Source organism: Cydia fagiglandana, chromosome 25, assembly GCF_963556715.1.
Source record: "Cydia fagiglandana chromosome 25, ilCydFagi1.1, whole genome shotgun sequence".
Lineage (NCBI taxonomy): Eukaryota > Metazoa > Arthropoda > Insecta > Lepidoptera > Tortricidae > Cydia > Cydia fagiglandana.
Window position 1 is genome coordinate 8100177 of NC_085956.1, and position 16751 is coordinate 8116927.

At 39.8% G+C, this 16751-nt stretch overlaps 1 protein-coding gene across 1 annotated transcript; it reads left to right on the top strand.

Moving 5' to 3' along the window:
• The first annotated feature begins 9075 nt into the window (after nucleotides 1–9075).
• Nucleotides 9076–10972, top strand: LOC134676845 (uncharacterized). The gene is made up of 3 exons (XM_063535226.1): nucleotides 9076–9294; nucleotides 10537–10895; nucleotides 10939–10972. Exons 1-3 carry the CDS (start codon nucleotides 9106–9108, stop codon nucleotides 10970–10972), a joined length of 582 nt encoding a protein of 193 aa, XP_063391296.1. The 5' UTR covers nucleotides 9076–9105.
• The last annotated feature ends 5779 nt before the right edge of the window (nucleotides 10973–16751 follow it).

Consider the following 16751-nt stretch of genomic DNA (forward strand, 5'->3'; position numbering starts at 1 on the left):
GACCTAATGTTTTGGTTTTTGATGTTTTACAAATAAATCAACATGTGTGAATTGTATCCAAGGTTCAGGTCGTGTTGTGGGATACAGCTGCGAGTCGGGTTAATTTTCATCGCTGTATTATCCATAGTAAGTACACAATCATTTATATTGATGGTCTTTAAGGCACTAGTCCTAGTACACAATAACTTATATTGATGGTCTTTAAGGCACTAGTCCTAGTACACAATAACTTATATTGATGGTCTTTAAGGCACTAGTCCTAGTACACAATAACTTATATTGATGGTCTTTAAGGCACTAGTCCTAGTACACAATAATTTATATTGATGGTCTTTAAGGCACTAAGGCTCCTACCAAGGGCGAGTAAGCGATAAGCTAGAGCCCAGCGACAAAACTCAGAACTACACTCGCTTCTCGCCAACTCGTTTCTAGTTCTACTAATCGCTTCTCGCTGATCGTTCCTATTGGGACCAGGGGGCCAACCGCTAAAATCGAAGTTCGCAAATTGCGCGCATCTTTCTCTGTTACTCTTATTACGTCTTGATTGGAGTAAAAGAGAAAGATCCCTGCAGTTTGCGAATTTCGTTTTTCGCGGTATGCCCCCTGTGCCTGAGTCGACCGTTATAGGGCGAGAACTCTTGTAGAGAAATGCACAATTGCACAGGTTAGCCCCACTTGCACCATTCTACTAACCCCGGGTTAACCGGTTAAACAGGGAGTTACCATGGTTACCAGTACAATTTGACACTAAGTTAACGGTTTAACCGCTTAACCTCGGGTTCGTGTGATGGTGCAAGTGGCCCTTAGTCGCGTAACTGCTTAAAGGAAGAGCGTCAGTCCTTCTGTACGACTAGAACTAGCATAGGACTGGCGCGACTGTGTCTCGCCCGTGAGATTAGTGTTGGTAAGGACCTTAGGACTCGAGTTGAGTCTTCTCTGCTTCAAGGCTCGACTTAGTCTTTCACTCTTATAATTAAGTGTAAACTCGAAATTAAAACTGTTGTGAGACATACTAACATGGAATAATTTTACGGTTTAGACTCACTTGTTTTTAGTCACTCGCGCTACATGTTTCGGAGAGCCTAGGTCTCCTTTCTCAAGCACTAACAGTGCGAGCAGCGTTCACGACAAACAAGTCTAAACCGTAAAATTATTCAATGTAAGTGTAAACTCTTTCGCTGCTACTCATACTCCTACCGAAAGATACATAAGACCTTCCTGTCCGGCCATTTCCTCCCCTCATGCCTGCTCCAGTTATATACTAGATTGAATGCCGTAGGTGACCGGAGCCCTAATAAACGCCGCCATCAAGAAAGCCGGCGTGGACGTGAGCTCCATTAAGGACGTGCTCGCCGCGATGAGCACGACCACCACCACCACCGAAGCTACCAACACCAGCGTCAGCAGTACCCTCAAACCGAAAAAAAAACAAGAACACTCTTCTGAAGAACACGGACGACAGGGAGTCGAACATAGTCTCGTCGTACCTCGTAGTCGGTTGGGCATTGAGGCAAAGAAACGGAAGAGTAAGACTACGACGGTTGAGATTATCGGCGAAGATGGACGAACTGAGGTAAGGTTGTTAAAGTTCTGAAACGATCGAGAGGATAGCGTCGGAACAAGCTAATTTTGCAGTGACAAAATGTATATCATCATCATCATCATCTCAGCCTATATACGTCCCACTGCTGGGCACAGGCCTCCTCTCGAGCGCGAGAGGGCTTGGGCTATAGTCCCCACGCTAGCCCAATGCGGATTGGGGACTTCACATACGCCTTTGAATTTCTTCGCAGATGTATGCAGGTTTCCTCACGATGTTTTCCTTCACCGAAAAGCGACTGGTAAATATCAAATGATATTACGTACATAAGTTCCGAAAAACTCATTGGTACGAGCCGGGGTTTGAACCCGCGACCTCCGGATTGCAAGTCGCACGCTCTTACGCTACGTCTTACGTAGGCGAACAACGCGCGAACGCGGCGCGTCGCGGCGCGGCGCCTGACATTCGCGTGCAAATCGCGCCGCACCGCGTTCGCAACGAGATCGCTTACGTAGGACACTTCTATGGGCATCAAAGGATTGATTTCGCCGCGCCGCGCCGCGCCGCGTTCGCGCGTTGTTCGCCTACGTAAGACGTAGCGTTACCGCTAGGCCACCAGCGCTCTCAAAATGTATATAGGCCAAGCAATAAGAAGTTATAGAGGGAAATGCTAGAACACAATTTTTGACTCTACTTTGTTTGGACTAGTTAGGAGGTGAACATATCAAAAGTCCCCGGCCGTAGCCCCGGTGCTGGGGGGAAAGAAGGTCTCATTTTTCGGTTTTTCACTTATATCTTGGAAACTTTGCGTCTTAGCGACATGATTACTAAGACAAACCAAAGGCTGATAACATTTGTTACAAGTTTTATTCAGTCAAGTTTTTCGATATCTTGAAAAGTTCTTGAGATATCCGCTCTTGAAAGTTTATTTAGGGCTTTCAATTTTGTCTTGATATCTACATTAGTGAAGGTGCTAGGCCGTGTTTGGTATCAGTTTCGTATAAATCGGGGGCGCTGAATTCATTTTTGGTATCACATTGACACCATTCCTAAGAAAAAACATACAAACTTTAAACAATACCTTTTTTTTTAACTCCTCTTCACGCTTAAACCGCTGAACCGATTTAATTGAAATTTGGTACACAGATATTTTGAGTCCCGAGACAGGACATAAGATACTTTTTATCTCAATAATCATCATTTAAAGTTGTGAAATGGAGTATGGGGGGAATTCAACTTCGTCGACGAAACTGAATTCCTGAGGTTAATACTGCTTAAGGTAAGGTTTGAAGTCAAGTTTGGTATCATTTTCAACTAAATCACAGATGTATTACCATCCTAAATTTCATCTAAACCGGTTCAGCGGTTATTGATTCCCCATACAAACTTCCACCCCACTTTTCACACCCTCAAAAGATGCTTTTGGTTATAAAAACTATCCTATGTCCTCTGTATCGAGACTGAAACTATTTCTGTACCAAATTTCAACGAAATTGGTTCAACGGTTTAAGCGTGAAGAGGGATTAAAAAAATATATTTTATAAAATTTTGGTTTTACTTCGGAATTGTGTCAATGTGATACCATAAATAAATTCAGCACCCCCTATTTATACGAAAATGATACCAAACACGGCCTAACAGCATCACTGATATAGATATCAAGATAAAATTAACATCCCTAAATGAACTTTCAAGAGCGGATATCTCAAAAACTATTCAAGATATCAAAAAACTTGACTGGATAAAACTTGTAACTAATTTTATCAGCTTTTGGTTTGTCTTAGTAATCATGTCGCTAAGACGCAAAGTTTCCAAGATGTCTGATATAAGTGAAAAACCGAAAAATGAGACCTTCTTACCCCTCTCTACCCCCCAGCACCGGGGCTACTGCCGGGGACTTTTGATATGTTCACCTCCGAACTAGTCCAAACAAACTTACGAAGTCAAAAATTGTGTTCCTAGCATTTCCCTCTAAAACGTTTTTTGAGCAGTCATTTCGTGACCTAATAAAATAGTGTCGCAATTTAACGTCTAATTGCCACACTATACTCTGTATCTTTAGGTACCTATATAATTCCTCTGCCAGAAAAAACTTTACAGTATGATAAAGTATCAATAAATAAAAAGTATTGTATAAATTTCCAAAGAATAATAATAATAGTATTTAAGTAAATACCTAAAGTTTTAAATCGTTAATATATTTTTGCGAAAAAATGCTCCGCTCAAACTTTCTTCACTGGACATATTCATCTAATATGTATAACGCGGCCAGCAGGCCGCGATGAGCACGACCACCAGCGAAAAGAGTACCCCCAAACCGAAACAAAAAGAAGAACACGGACGTCAGGGAGTCGAAGATAATCTCGTCGTACCTCGTAGTCGGTTGGGCATTGAGGCAAAGAAACGGAAGAGTAAGACTACGACGGTTGAGATTATCGACGAAGATGGACGAACTGAGGTAAGGTTGTTAAAGTTCTGAAACGATCGAGAGGATAGCGTCGGAACAAGCTAATTTTGCAGTGACAAAATGTATATAGGCCAAGCAATAAGAAGGTATAGAGGGAAATGCTAGGAACACAATTTATGACTCAGTAACTTTGTTTGGACTAGTTAGGAGGTGAACATATCAAAAGTCCCCGGCCGTAGCCCCGGTGCTGGGGGGAAAGAAGGTCTCATTTTTCGGTTTTTCACTTATATCTTGGAAACTTTGCGTCTTAGCGACATGATTACTAAGACAAACCAAAGACTGATAACATTTGTTACAAGTTTTATTCAGTCAAGTTTTTCGATATCTTGAAAAGTTTTTGAGATATCCGCTCTTGAAAGTTTATTTAGGGCTTTCAATTTTGTCTTGATATCTACATTAGTGAAGGTGCTAGGCCGTGTTTGGTATCAGTTTCGTATAAATCGGGGGCGCTGAATTCATTTTTGGTATCACATTGACACCATTCCTAAGAAAAAACATACAAACTTTAAACAATACCTTTTTTTTTAACTCCTCTTCACGCTTAAACCGCTGAACCGATTTAATTGAAATTTGGTACACAGATATTTTGAGTCCCGAGACAGGACATAAGATACTTTTTATCTCAATAATCATCATTTAAAGTTGTGAAATGGAGTATGGGGGGAATTCAACTTCGTCGACGAAACTGAATTCCTGAGGTTAATACTGCTTAAGGTAAGGTTTGAAGTCAAGTTTGGTATCATTTTCAACTAAATCACAGATGTATTACCATCCTAAATTTCATCTAAACCGGTTCAGCGGTTATTGATTCCCCATACAAACTTCCACCCCACTTTTCACACCCTCAAAAGATGCTTTTGGTTATAAAAACTATCCTATGTCCTCTGTATCGAGACTGAAACTATTTCTGTACCAAATTTCAACGAAATTGGTTCAACGGTTTAAGCGTGAAGAGGGATTAAAAAAATATATTTTATTAAATTTTGGTTTTACTTCGGAATTGTGTCAATGTGATACCATAAATGAATTCAGCACCCCCTATTTATACGAAAATGATACCAAACACGGCCTAACAGCATCACTGATATAGATATCAAGATAAAATTAACATCCCTAAATGAACTTTCAAGAGCGGATATCTCAAAAACTATTCAAGATATCAAAAAACTTGACTGGATAAAACTTGTAACTAATTTTATCAGCTTTTGGTTTGTCTTAGTAATCATGTCGCTAAGACGCAAAGTTTCCAAGATGTCTGATATAAGTGAAAAACCGAAAAATGAGACCTTCTTACCCCTCTCTACCCCCCAGCACCGGGGCTACTGCCGGGGACTTTTGATATGTTCACCTCCGAACTAGTCCAAACAAACTTACGAAGTCAAAAATTGTGTTCCTAGCATTTCCCTCTAAAACGTTTTTTGAGCAGTCATTTCGTGACCTAATAAAATAGTGTCGCAATTTAACGTCTAATTGCCACACTATACTCTGTATCTTTAGGTACCTATATAATTCCTCTGCCAGAAAAAACTTTACAGTATGATAAAGTATCAATAAATAAAAAGTATTGTATAAATTTCCAAAGAATAATAATAATAGTATTTAAGTAAATACCTAAAGTTTTAAATCGTTAATATATTTTTGCGAAAAAATGCTCCGCTCAAACTTTCTTCACTGGACATATTCATCTAATATGTATAACGCGGCCAGCAGGCCGCGATGAGCACGACCACCAGCGAAAAGAGTACCCCCAAACCGAAACAAAAAGAAGAACAGTCTTCTGAAGAACACGGACGTCAGGGAGTCGAAGATAGTCTCGTCGTACCTCGTAGTCGGTTGGGCATGCCGTCTACGACGGGGTGGTCTACGGTTGAGATTATCGGCGAAGATGGACGAGCTGAGGTAAGATTGTTAAAATTCTGAAACGATCGAGGATAGCGTCGGAACATAATTTTACAATGACCAAATGTATAATATAGTATTGCAATTTAACGTCGAATTGCCACACTATAGGTACTTTGTCCCCCTTATTCTTAAACGTTTACTAAAGTTGACAAGCCGATAATAATCGTTTGTACCTTTCCGTCGTATTGGTATGATGGAAAGGGACAAACGATTATTATCGGCTTGTCAACTTTAGTAAACGTTTATGAATAAGGGGGTGTATCTTTAGGTACCTAATTCCTCTGCCAGAAAAATCTTTACAGTATGATAAAGTATCAATAAATAAAAAGTATTGTATAAATTTCCAAAGAATAATAATAATAGTATTTAAGTAAATACCTAAAGTCTTGAATCGTTAATATCTTTTTACGGAAAAACGCTCCGCTCAAACTTTCTTCACTGGATACTTATACCTATTCATGTAACGTATTGCAACAATAAGTATATGAAATATCAAAAAAAATATCCCAGCAGAAATATCAATAACTTATTTGGTAAAATAATTTTGGACGGAGGAATTACTCGGTCAAATATATAAACATATTTGTATTTTTACGTATAAATACCTAACTGTAAAGTGTTTTTAGGGTCCCGTACCACAAAAGGAAAAACGGAACTCTTATAGGATCACTCGTGCGTCTGTCTGTCTCTCACAGCCTATTTTCTCGGAAACTACTGGACCAATTAAGTTGAAATTTGGTACACATATGTAAATTAGTAACCCAAAGATGGACATGTTTTTTATAATTTTAAAATACATAGGTTCGAAGTTATTTAAGAAAATACAAATAGCCAAATGACCATACCCCCCCCTGTATCTCCGAAACAACTGGGTGTAAAATTTTGAAAAAAATACACAAAAAATAGTTCTTTACCTATTAGAAATGTGCAGTCAAGCGTGAGTCGGAATTATGTACGGAACCCTAGAAACACCAGTCAGACTTAGCACTTGGCCGGTTCATCGACTGAGAAATTAATGCATGGGTCTTCATACAACAACTTGCTTCGTTTCATACACTAGTGTGCTAGCGGTTGAAAGTTGAAATCATCGGAGAAGATAGACGTACCTACTGAGTACTGGGGTCCATAGACTAGGAATCCTCTAGCTAGACCGAGTTTAGAGCAATTATTTCATGCAACCAATGATGCCATAAATGCGGGGGTGCGCGGGACGAGGTGAACGAAGTCCCGTGCCGTGATTGGTTCGTTCAAAGACACGGACGTCACTCAAAGACACTTTCGACTCGAACACGGAAAATTACCGTATGCGTGGCAGAGGGGGTAGCGCGACTATGCTCGGTCTGGAGGATGTTTTGTCTCTGCTGGGGTCAGACGATGGGTGTTTGTGTTGTGGTATATATATATAATTAATTATTAACTGATCCGCGGAATTCAGACATGATTATCATTTATATTTAATGAGAGAATATTTTCAATCATTGAAATCCTTAAATCCTAAGCCTATGGCGTACGTGTAGAAAGTAATTTTAGTTCTGGACGGAATGACATAGACACGTTGACGTAGACGGGCTGTGGGCAGCCAATATTGTGATGCGCCACAGGTGTATTCATTAAAATTGTGAATACTTATTATATGTACTGGGGGCCGATTTTTGAAACTCGACCACTCGATTTCGTGTATTTAGTTAAATGATATCTCCACTACTAGGCGTTTAACTTCTACTAATATAAATGAAATCGAGTGGTCAATACCACTAGATTCCAAATTTCGATCGCTCGTATTTTAAAAATTAGCATTTCGACGTTTTCCACCGATTTTCGAGTGACGAAATCGATCGATCGAAATTCAAAAATCGGCCCCCTGTATGTATGGGAGGTTAAATCCTCCATATTCCGCTAATAATTAATTCATTCATTTAACAGATAATTAGTTTCGAAGACTCCTCGGAAGACGAAGAAGAGGTCCAAGAGTACAGCTTGAGAGGCAACTCAACGCAGGGCAAGGACGCGGGGATAGCGTTCCTTGCCTACGCTGAACCAACCAATACTACCAATACCACTGAAGGTATATGTCGCCGGCCGATCGTTAAATCAGGCAGATCGTATGTAATCCATTTTTTTATCAAACAGATACATCTGCGAGCGATAAGTTTAGTGTAATTCTTACAAATTTTATATTAAAAGAATAATGAATAAAATACGCTTCCGACAGGACTTGAACCTGCATCTTTAGGTATTTAAATAAAGGTAAACATAATCTATCCTCAAATGGCCCTTGCCTCTTTATCCAGTATTGCGGGTAGACGAAAATATTACACGATCAAAAAATAATGTAGGTTAAAGTCAGGTCGTTCAGGACCGATCCAGGCGGTTTTGTAATTAATCGGTTAGGTAATAAATGTTATTACTACCCGAAAATGTACAAATTGTTTGTTTACTTTTATTTAAATACCTAAAGATACGCCCTCTTATTCATAATCGTTTACTAAAGTTGACAAGCCGATAATAATCGTATGCCCCTTTCCAACGTATCGGTGTGATGGAAAGGGACAAACGATTATTATCGGCTTGTCAACTTTAGTAAACGTTTATGAATAAGAGGGTAAGTATAGCAGAAGTTCATTTTCGCTCCCGTCAAACCGGTTCTTAAGCCTCCTCCACACTCGTGCGCGAATCGCGGCGCGAAGCCGCGAACGTGAGTGTGGCGTCGATTTTCGCAGACAGCGAAATCGACTCCACACTCGCGTTTGCGGCTTCGCCCGCGATTCACGCGCATAGTCTGGAGGGGGCTTTATATGCGGATTCTTCTGTAAAGTGGTATCCAGACGGGACTGATCAAATCGGTCGATTTGATCAGAAATGAAATTGGCGTCAATCTCCAATTTAATCACCAATTTTAGATTTATGGTGATATTAGAGTCCTCGATCTAAATCGAAAAAATGCCCCAGAACGAAAATACTGGCTTCACAAATTGGTATTCTTGCGTCCGCACCTCATTTTATCGGTAATATCGGTCTTTATCGGCGGTTGAATTCGGCGAGCCAAATTGGCGTTTGCACGTCCAGGCGGCCTATTAGCCAAGTGACAATCGCTTGCGCTTCGCTATCAAATCGCTTTCTGTCTCTCTATCACTCTTGCATATTGGTGTGACTGTGACAGTTGCGTTTCGTTCGCTACGGAGCGTCAGCGATTGGCATGTTGTCTACAGGGCCTGATTCGATGGAGCAATTTAATCAGATTGGCGAAGAATTGACTAATCTGGATACGCCTTATATTGCAGATTGGTACACTGGCTTAATGAGCAAAATAAACCGCAACGGTCTCAACTTGCTCGCGGTCGCATTCATTGCAGTCGGCATCTTGCTGTTTGTGGCGAACTTCACGGTGGGTCCGGTAGAGTAGAGCGACATATATATGTCCGTCTCTGTCGCATAAGGGTATTTGAACTATTTGACTACTAGTCAAATAAGTTTGATGGAATTTATATTAAACTACCATGTGACGTCCCAATCAAATTAACTACTCTTTGTTGTTTTATACGGGTTTTAAAATAGAAATTGTGTCTAAAAATAACTGCTGTCTACGTTTCTCTATTAATCTTCTCGTGCTTTATTTCTTGCATGGCGTAAAATAACTTATTATAAATACAGTCAAATACCCTATTGCGGTTGTGTCTCTTATACAGCCTAGCCTTTTTTGCTCGTAGAGAATGTACAGGGGCCTATTTCTCGAACGTTCTTAGACTAATATTATTAGTCCACGAACTGTCAAATGATATAGGTTGTCATGACAACAAACTAATATTATTAGACTAATATCGTTCGAGAAATGGGCCCCAGGTGTTTAGCAAAAATGAGTCATCCGCCACATTCATTTTGCAATAAAATGTCAACTTTAAGCAACTTTAAGCGTCAATATTTAGAGTAGACATCTTATTGAAAAATTAATGTGGGTTGACACATTATTGCGTATCAGCATCCAGATGTAGCGTATTTTTTTTAATCGTATTTTCACAGAAACGTACGAACGTGTCCTGCTATTTCAGTTAGTCTCGGTATAAGGGCCCCCCCCACATCAGGCGTCTTTCGAGCGTCGGCGTCTACAATTCTATGGCCGACGTCGACGCAACGTCGACGCAGCGTCGACGCAACTGCGCAGCGACGTCATTTTCCATAGCGCTGGACCGACGCCGACAGACGACGACGCTCGAAAGACGCCAGATGTGGGGGGGGGGGCCTTATGGTAACTACTACTAAACTTAACCAATCGTAACCAAATTTTGAAATCTAAATGATTATGAAATTATCTGTGTCGGACCTTTTTGCTTTTTTGGCTAATTGATATCAGATTTGAATACTACGCCTCTCATTGCGGCATAGTCAATGAGGCCATTTTGGCCATTTTTGAAGGGCTCTAGCGCCTTAAAACACAAAAATATCAAAAAAAGTAGAACGGTCCGACACAGATATTGACAATATTAATCTGTGTTGAAAAAATCATTGCTCTAGCATCAAAACCCACGGAGGAAACAGTCGAGTACGTTAGTATGGAGAAATGACCACTCATGTTGGCTCTTAATCAGATTGGCGAAAAATAGACTAATCTATTAAATTGACATTTGGTCAGAACTCCCCCGAGATGGCGCTGCTGTGCGTGGTAGTGCTGCTGGTGGTGTGCGTGGCGTCGCTCGGGCTGCTGGTGTGCGTGGTGGTCGAGTGTCTGCACGCGCCCGACCGCTGCCTGTTCAAGAAGCTCGACGGGCTCTCGGCGATCATAGTCGCCATGTTCTGGTTCGTCTATGTATTCGGTGAGTTTACATTTGGTCAGAACTCCCCCGAGTCGGCGCTGCTGTGCGTGGTAGTGCTGCTGGTGGTGTGCGTGGCGTCGCTCGGGCTGCTGGTGTGCGTGGTGGTCGAGTGTCTGCACGCGCCCGACCGCTGCCTGTTCAAGAAGCTCGACGGGCTCTCGGCGATCATAGTCGCCATGTTCTGGTTCGTCTATGTATTCGGTGAGTTAACATTTGGTCAGAACTCCCCCGAGATGGCGCTGCTGTGCGTGGTAGTGCTGCTGGTGGTGTGCGTGGCGTCGCTCGGGCTGCTGGTGTGCGTGGTGGTCGAGTGTCTGCACGCGCCCGACCGCTGCCTGTTCAAGAAGCTCGACGGGCTCTCGGCGATCATAGTCGCCATGTTCTGGTTCGTCTATGTATTCGGTGAGTTTACATTTGGTCAGAACTCCCCCGAGATGGCGCTGCTGTGCGTGGTAGTGCTGCTGGTGGTGTGCGTGGCGTCGCTCGGGCTGCTGGTGTGCGTGGTGGTCGAGTGTCTGCACGCGCCCGACCGCTGCCTGCTCAAGAAGCTCGACGGGCTCTCGGCGATCATAGTCGCCATGTTCTGGTTCGTCTATGTATTCGGTGAGTTTACATTTGGTCAGAACTCCCCCGAGTTGGCGCTGGTGGTCCTGCTGCTGGCTGTGTGCGTGGCGTCGCTCGCGCTGCCCAAGGCACAGAATAAATAATACCCGAAGTTTGACAGCGGTTCAGGGACGAATTATGCTGTTCCTTTCTAAAGTTCGTTTTTTTTTAGCATTAGAAATAAGGTAAACAATCTTGATTTGTCTTTTAATTGAAAAACACATTTTAAAAATAAGTTTCGGCAAATATGTAACAATTATGAATGTAATACGATCATTTATATTCTTTTGCTTTCAAAAGTAATAGTTACTAATTTTTATAACGCGTTTTTCAATTAAGACATGTCAAGATCGCTTACCTTCTTGCAAGTTCTTTCTAATGCTAAAAAAACGAACTATATAGTTCCGCAGTAGGGCCGCAAGCATTGTTTTATTTTATTTTATTTTATTTTAGTACATGGAAAACCAACAGCGCTATATATATCCAGAAATTACAATAGAATCACAGAGCCAATTATAGGTTCTCACTTATAGAAATATAATAAATTATAGAAAGTTTTTGCCCAACTTAGTTACACATACAAGTTCACAAAGCACAAGAACAGATGATCTGTGTGTATATGATCTATGTTTACAAAAATAAATAAAGAGATGAAAACCTTTTACGGATAGTACACATTTAATAATGTACCGAGCCCTGACCTGCGCCAGAATTATTGTCACCCATGAAGTATCTAATTTATTTATTTTTTATTACTGGTATGCTATCACTATATATGTCAATATCACAATTTGTAAGAACTTTATTTAAACTCATGCCTGCCCTGCATATGAAGCTGTTTTTCCTATACCTAGTAGCAGCAGCTTGGTTATTACTAATGGGACGAAAATGCCTAAGCCTCCTTGACGGAACATTAAAATAGATCTTATTAAGCAAATTTGGACAATCTACATTACCTTTTATAATATTTACTAAGTAAACTATATCTGCAATTTCACGGCGCTTAACAAGTGGGATCAAATGATGTTTCTTACACAGCTTGAGGTAGTTGGTAGAACTATAATTAACTTGCATTTTGTAACAGAGAAATTTGACGAATTTTAACTGCAATCTCTCAACCCTATCAACATAAATTTTATATTGAGGATTCCATATCTGAGATGCGTATTCTAGTTTGCTTCTCACGTAAGCGCAATACAAGATTTTGAGAGTTTTGGGACGGGTAAAACAGATTGAACTACGCATTATAAAACCAAGTGACCTGGAAGCTTTACCTACTATACTATCAATGTGCTCACTAAAAATAAGTTTGGAGTCATGAATAATACCTAAATCTCTCATGATTGCTACTCGCTGAAGAATGTTATTTTTAAGTGAATATGGGGTATATATATTATTTGATTTACGAGAGAAGGTTACTGTAGAACATTTAGAGGGGTTTAAACCTAATTTGTTTGTGATACAATAGGTATCGAGTCTTCTTAGATCAGATTGTAGTGCATATGCATCAGCCGGTGAGGTAATTTTAGCAAAAATTTTCATGTCGTCCGCAAAGCTGAGTAACTTAGAGAACTGGAAGCAGGTACTTATGTCATTCACAAAAATGTTAAATAGAAGTGGGCCCAATATAGACCCTTGGGGGACTCCACTTGGTATAGATACCCAGCTCGACATGTAATTATTAATCACCACTGACTGACACCGATTTTTTATGTACGACTTAAACCATCTTAGAAGATCCCCTCTGATACCAATCAAATAAAGCTTAGATATTAAGATATCGTGATCAATACGTTCGAAAGCTTTACTGTAATCTGTATAGATAACATCCACCTGATGACCATTGTCCATCGACTCAGAGATAAAGTCATTGAGTAAAGCCAGGTTAGACACTGTGGACCTACGTTGAATGAAGCCATGTTGAGTATCATCGATAGAATTTTTTAACCTTTTGGCCGCCGGACCTAGTCCGCAAAGACGCTCACTCACACGCCAGAGCAAATTTTAAGTAAACAACTAATAAAAAGTTTAGGGATTGCAAATAGACATGTGCGCCGCGCCGCCGCGCCGCCGCCGCCGACGATTTTTCCACGCCGCCGCCGCCGATAAATTTGACCGGCGTATAATCGGCGTGGGAAATTTTGATACCTAACGTGTCTTATTCCATGTTGCGTTGTGAGTAGATAGTGTCAGAGGTATAATTTAAAGATCCTTATGCTTTTTCGCTTATTATTTGCCGGTGAACCAAATTAGCATCATTTTTGTCGTTGCGGTGTTAGCTCGATTTAGTGTTAATTTAAACAAGATCTAGTTTCTGGATCTCAGGTTATTATATGATATTTTTTCGCACAGCTTTTTTGTAGAACGAAATTGTATATTATGTGATAAATAAATATGATTTATTTATTCATCATATAATATACATTTTCATTTAAAATTAAAAGCGATCAATTCTTAGTAATTTTATGGTGATTATCAGCTTCTTTTACTTAACAATAGGGATCATCCATTAATTACATCACACGTTTAGGGGAAGGGAGGGGGTCAAGAAAATGAGACATGTTGTGACAAGGGGGAGGGGGAGTCATAAACTTTGTGACGTCACTTTAACTTCATCACTTTCATCAGTAAACGAAAATGTATTTAAATTATTTTATATGCTAATTATCATTTAAATAACAAGGTTTTGAAACGATAATCGTTTTTATTCGTTTAATTTTATTTCTTAATCAGTTTTGGGTTATAAAATTACTAATATTTTAATATAATATTTTTATTTTTGAAATATTTGCCGATTTCGTTGAAGAAATGTGACGTCACACCAGGGGGGAGGGGTTTGCCAAATGTGACCAAGTGTGACAAGGAGGGGGGGAGGGGTAAAAAAACCTAGAAATTCGTGTGACGTAATTAATGGATGACCCCATATATATATTTCAATCAAAATGATAAAAATCAGTTTAAAGCTTCGCAATAAGCTATAGGTACTTAAACAATTATACCTACTTATAGGAACTTAAATCACCAACTATCATCACTAAGCTAGAAGAAAACAAAGTAGACTTTAGTATTCCATAAAACGGGACACTTCAAAGACATTCTGTTGAGCGAATCTACCCGCCAGAGACGTTTTCTTTCGAAAACGATGACATCTTTAATCTAACATTACATTTCTGTAAAACTTCAGTTCAGACAAATGTAAAGTATGTAGTTCATCATTATTTCGTAACAAATCCTAGGTGAGGCGACAGCGGCTGGGAAAAGTCAATATACATAGATTTAAGACTTAACTTATAAAGAATTTTTTTGCCTTTTATTTGTATTCCACTTATAAAGTAAGTAAAAATACTGCCTAAAATGTAGCGTTTTAAAGTATCCTTTTTATTTTAATATTTAAACATACCATTGGTAACCGTTAGGTTGGTATTGGTACTAAATGGTTGCCAAGTGTCATGATGGGATATAATTTTCGGCAATAATTTAGAAAACACACATAATATGTTTTGGATAGCCTAGTAAATACTCTGAAGGCTTTAATTTAGGGTTTCTACGGGTACGTTCTCATGCAGAATCAAAAATTATGCCACGCCGATTTCACGCCGATCACGCCGCCGCCGCCGGTCAAAAAATCATCGGACGCCGCCGCCGATGATTTTGCCATCGGCGCACATCTCTAATTGCAAATAGTGATATCGATATTTACAATTTATGGTAAAAATCTTTTTAATTTAGCTTTGTTCTTATCCTGTTTTAATTTCATTCCAAATTACCAAAATTAAGCACCCGAAAATGTTTAAAATATAGGGATTTAACATAAAAACAACCACTAAACAATGTCGATTCAAGACGTGATATCGCCGCACTAGGCTGTACGAGAAGTCTTTTATACAAGACAACGGCGCGCATGGACTGCCCGCAGTGCAGACTGACAAGGACTGTTTCCGCGCGGATCAAGTAATAATAGTCTCTAGGTCAACGGCGTAAGCGCTTGTTGGTACGTAAACTTTATTGGCGTAACGTTAAAGCTGCGCATCATGTGTCGATAAAGTCAATATACCGGAACTGTTTTAGTGAAAATTACACGTGGGTTGAATTTTTAATGAGTGAAAGATATTATTCCGGAATTAGAATCTATCATTATAATTTCAGTTTGGTTTACATTAATCTATAGGTAAACTCTTATCAAAAAAACGTTCAACGACTTGTTATTAAAAAATTACACATTAACTTCAATGTTATAACAAAAAACTAAAGTCTGATAAACAGGTATGTCCCTGTACCACTCTTGTGCGAAGCGGTCGCTGCGGTGTATCCCTTCCCACTAAGCTATAAAATAACATCAATTATTATTTTTATTTATCTCTTCTGCAATTAAATAGTCCACAATCTACAAGGGCAAATTTACTTGTCTGACTCTACTTTATAGAGCTAAAGAAGCTGCCTGAACTTTAAATATAGTTATGCCTATCTGACTCTCGTTCTACGTATTCTAGTAAGTAGTTACCTACTGTTCGTTGAAAAAAATTGGCGATTAACAAGTGTTCAAATACTTAGATAAAAACATATTTCTGACTTTATATTTACTTTAAAAATTCCCATATCGAGTTAACATTCCCATCCCTAGCTGTCTTTTATACAAGACAACGGCGACGAGAAACATAAAAATTTTGAAAATTGGAGCAATTTTTTTAAATGCCTTATTATAAAAGAAGGTATTTATATAGCGGCTTAAAAAGCAAATAAATGAAAAAACAAAGACCTTAAATATGAACACGAGTGTAAATGAAATTGCAATTGTTATTATTTTCACATTAACTCAGTGGTTGAATATCTGTCTTGTATACAAGACGACGGCGCCAGCGTATCGGTCTATCGTTGTCTTCTATACCGGACAACGGCGGTCAAAGGGTTAATGCTAATTTTATAATTGTATAATATCTAAGGACGGGCTACTCTCAACTGAGCCATTTGAGGGCAGATTTTGTTTATTTTTATTTAAATACCTAAAGATACAGACTTATAGATCAGGGCTAGTCAGGACTAGGGAATGCAAATCGGTTATTTTTTGTATGGTAATAACCGCGGTTTCGGTTAATAACCGATTATTTCCATACAAAAAATAACCGATTTGCATTCCCTAGTCAGGACATAGAACCGACGCAAACCGAGAATTCTAATACTAAGTCCATTTGTTCCAGTATGGACCTTCTTCGCTGCCGTAGCGAATGGCATGGCAAATGACATGGCAAGATTCTGACACTCCGGAACCTTCGCAACTGGCTTGACATGAGTTTACGTTTTACCAAAATTAACCCTGTGGAGCTCTTTTCCCGCTAAAGCAGTCTACTGATCAACTCACAGCGGCGCGCCCCGTTCACGCGCCGCCCGCAAAACGCGCCTGTGTGACGGAGCCTTAACACCTACGCCTGTTAGG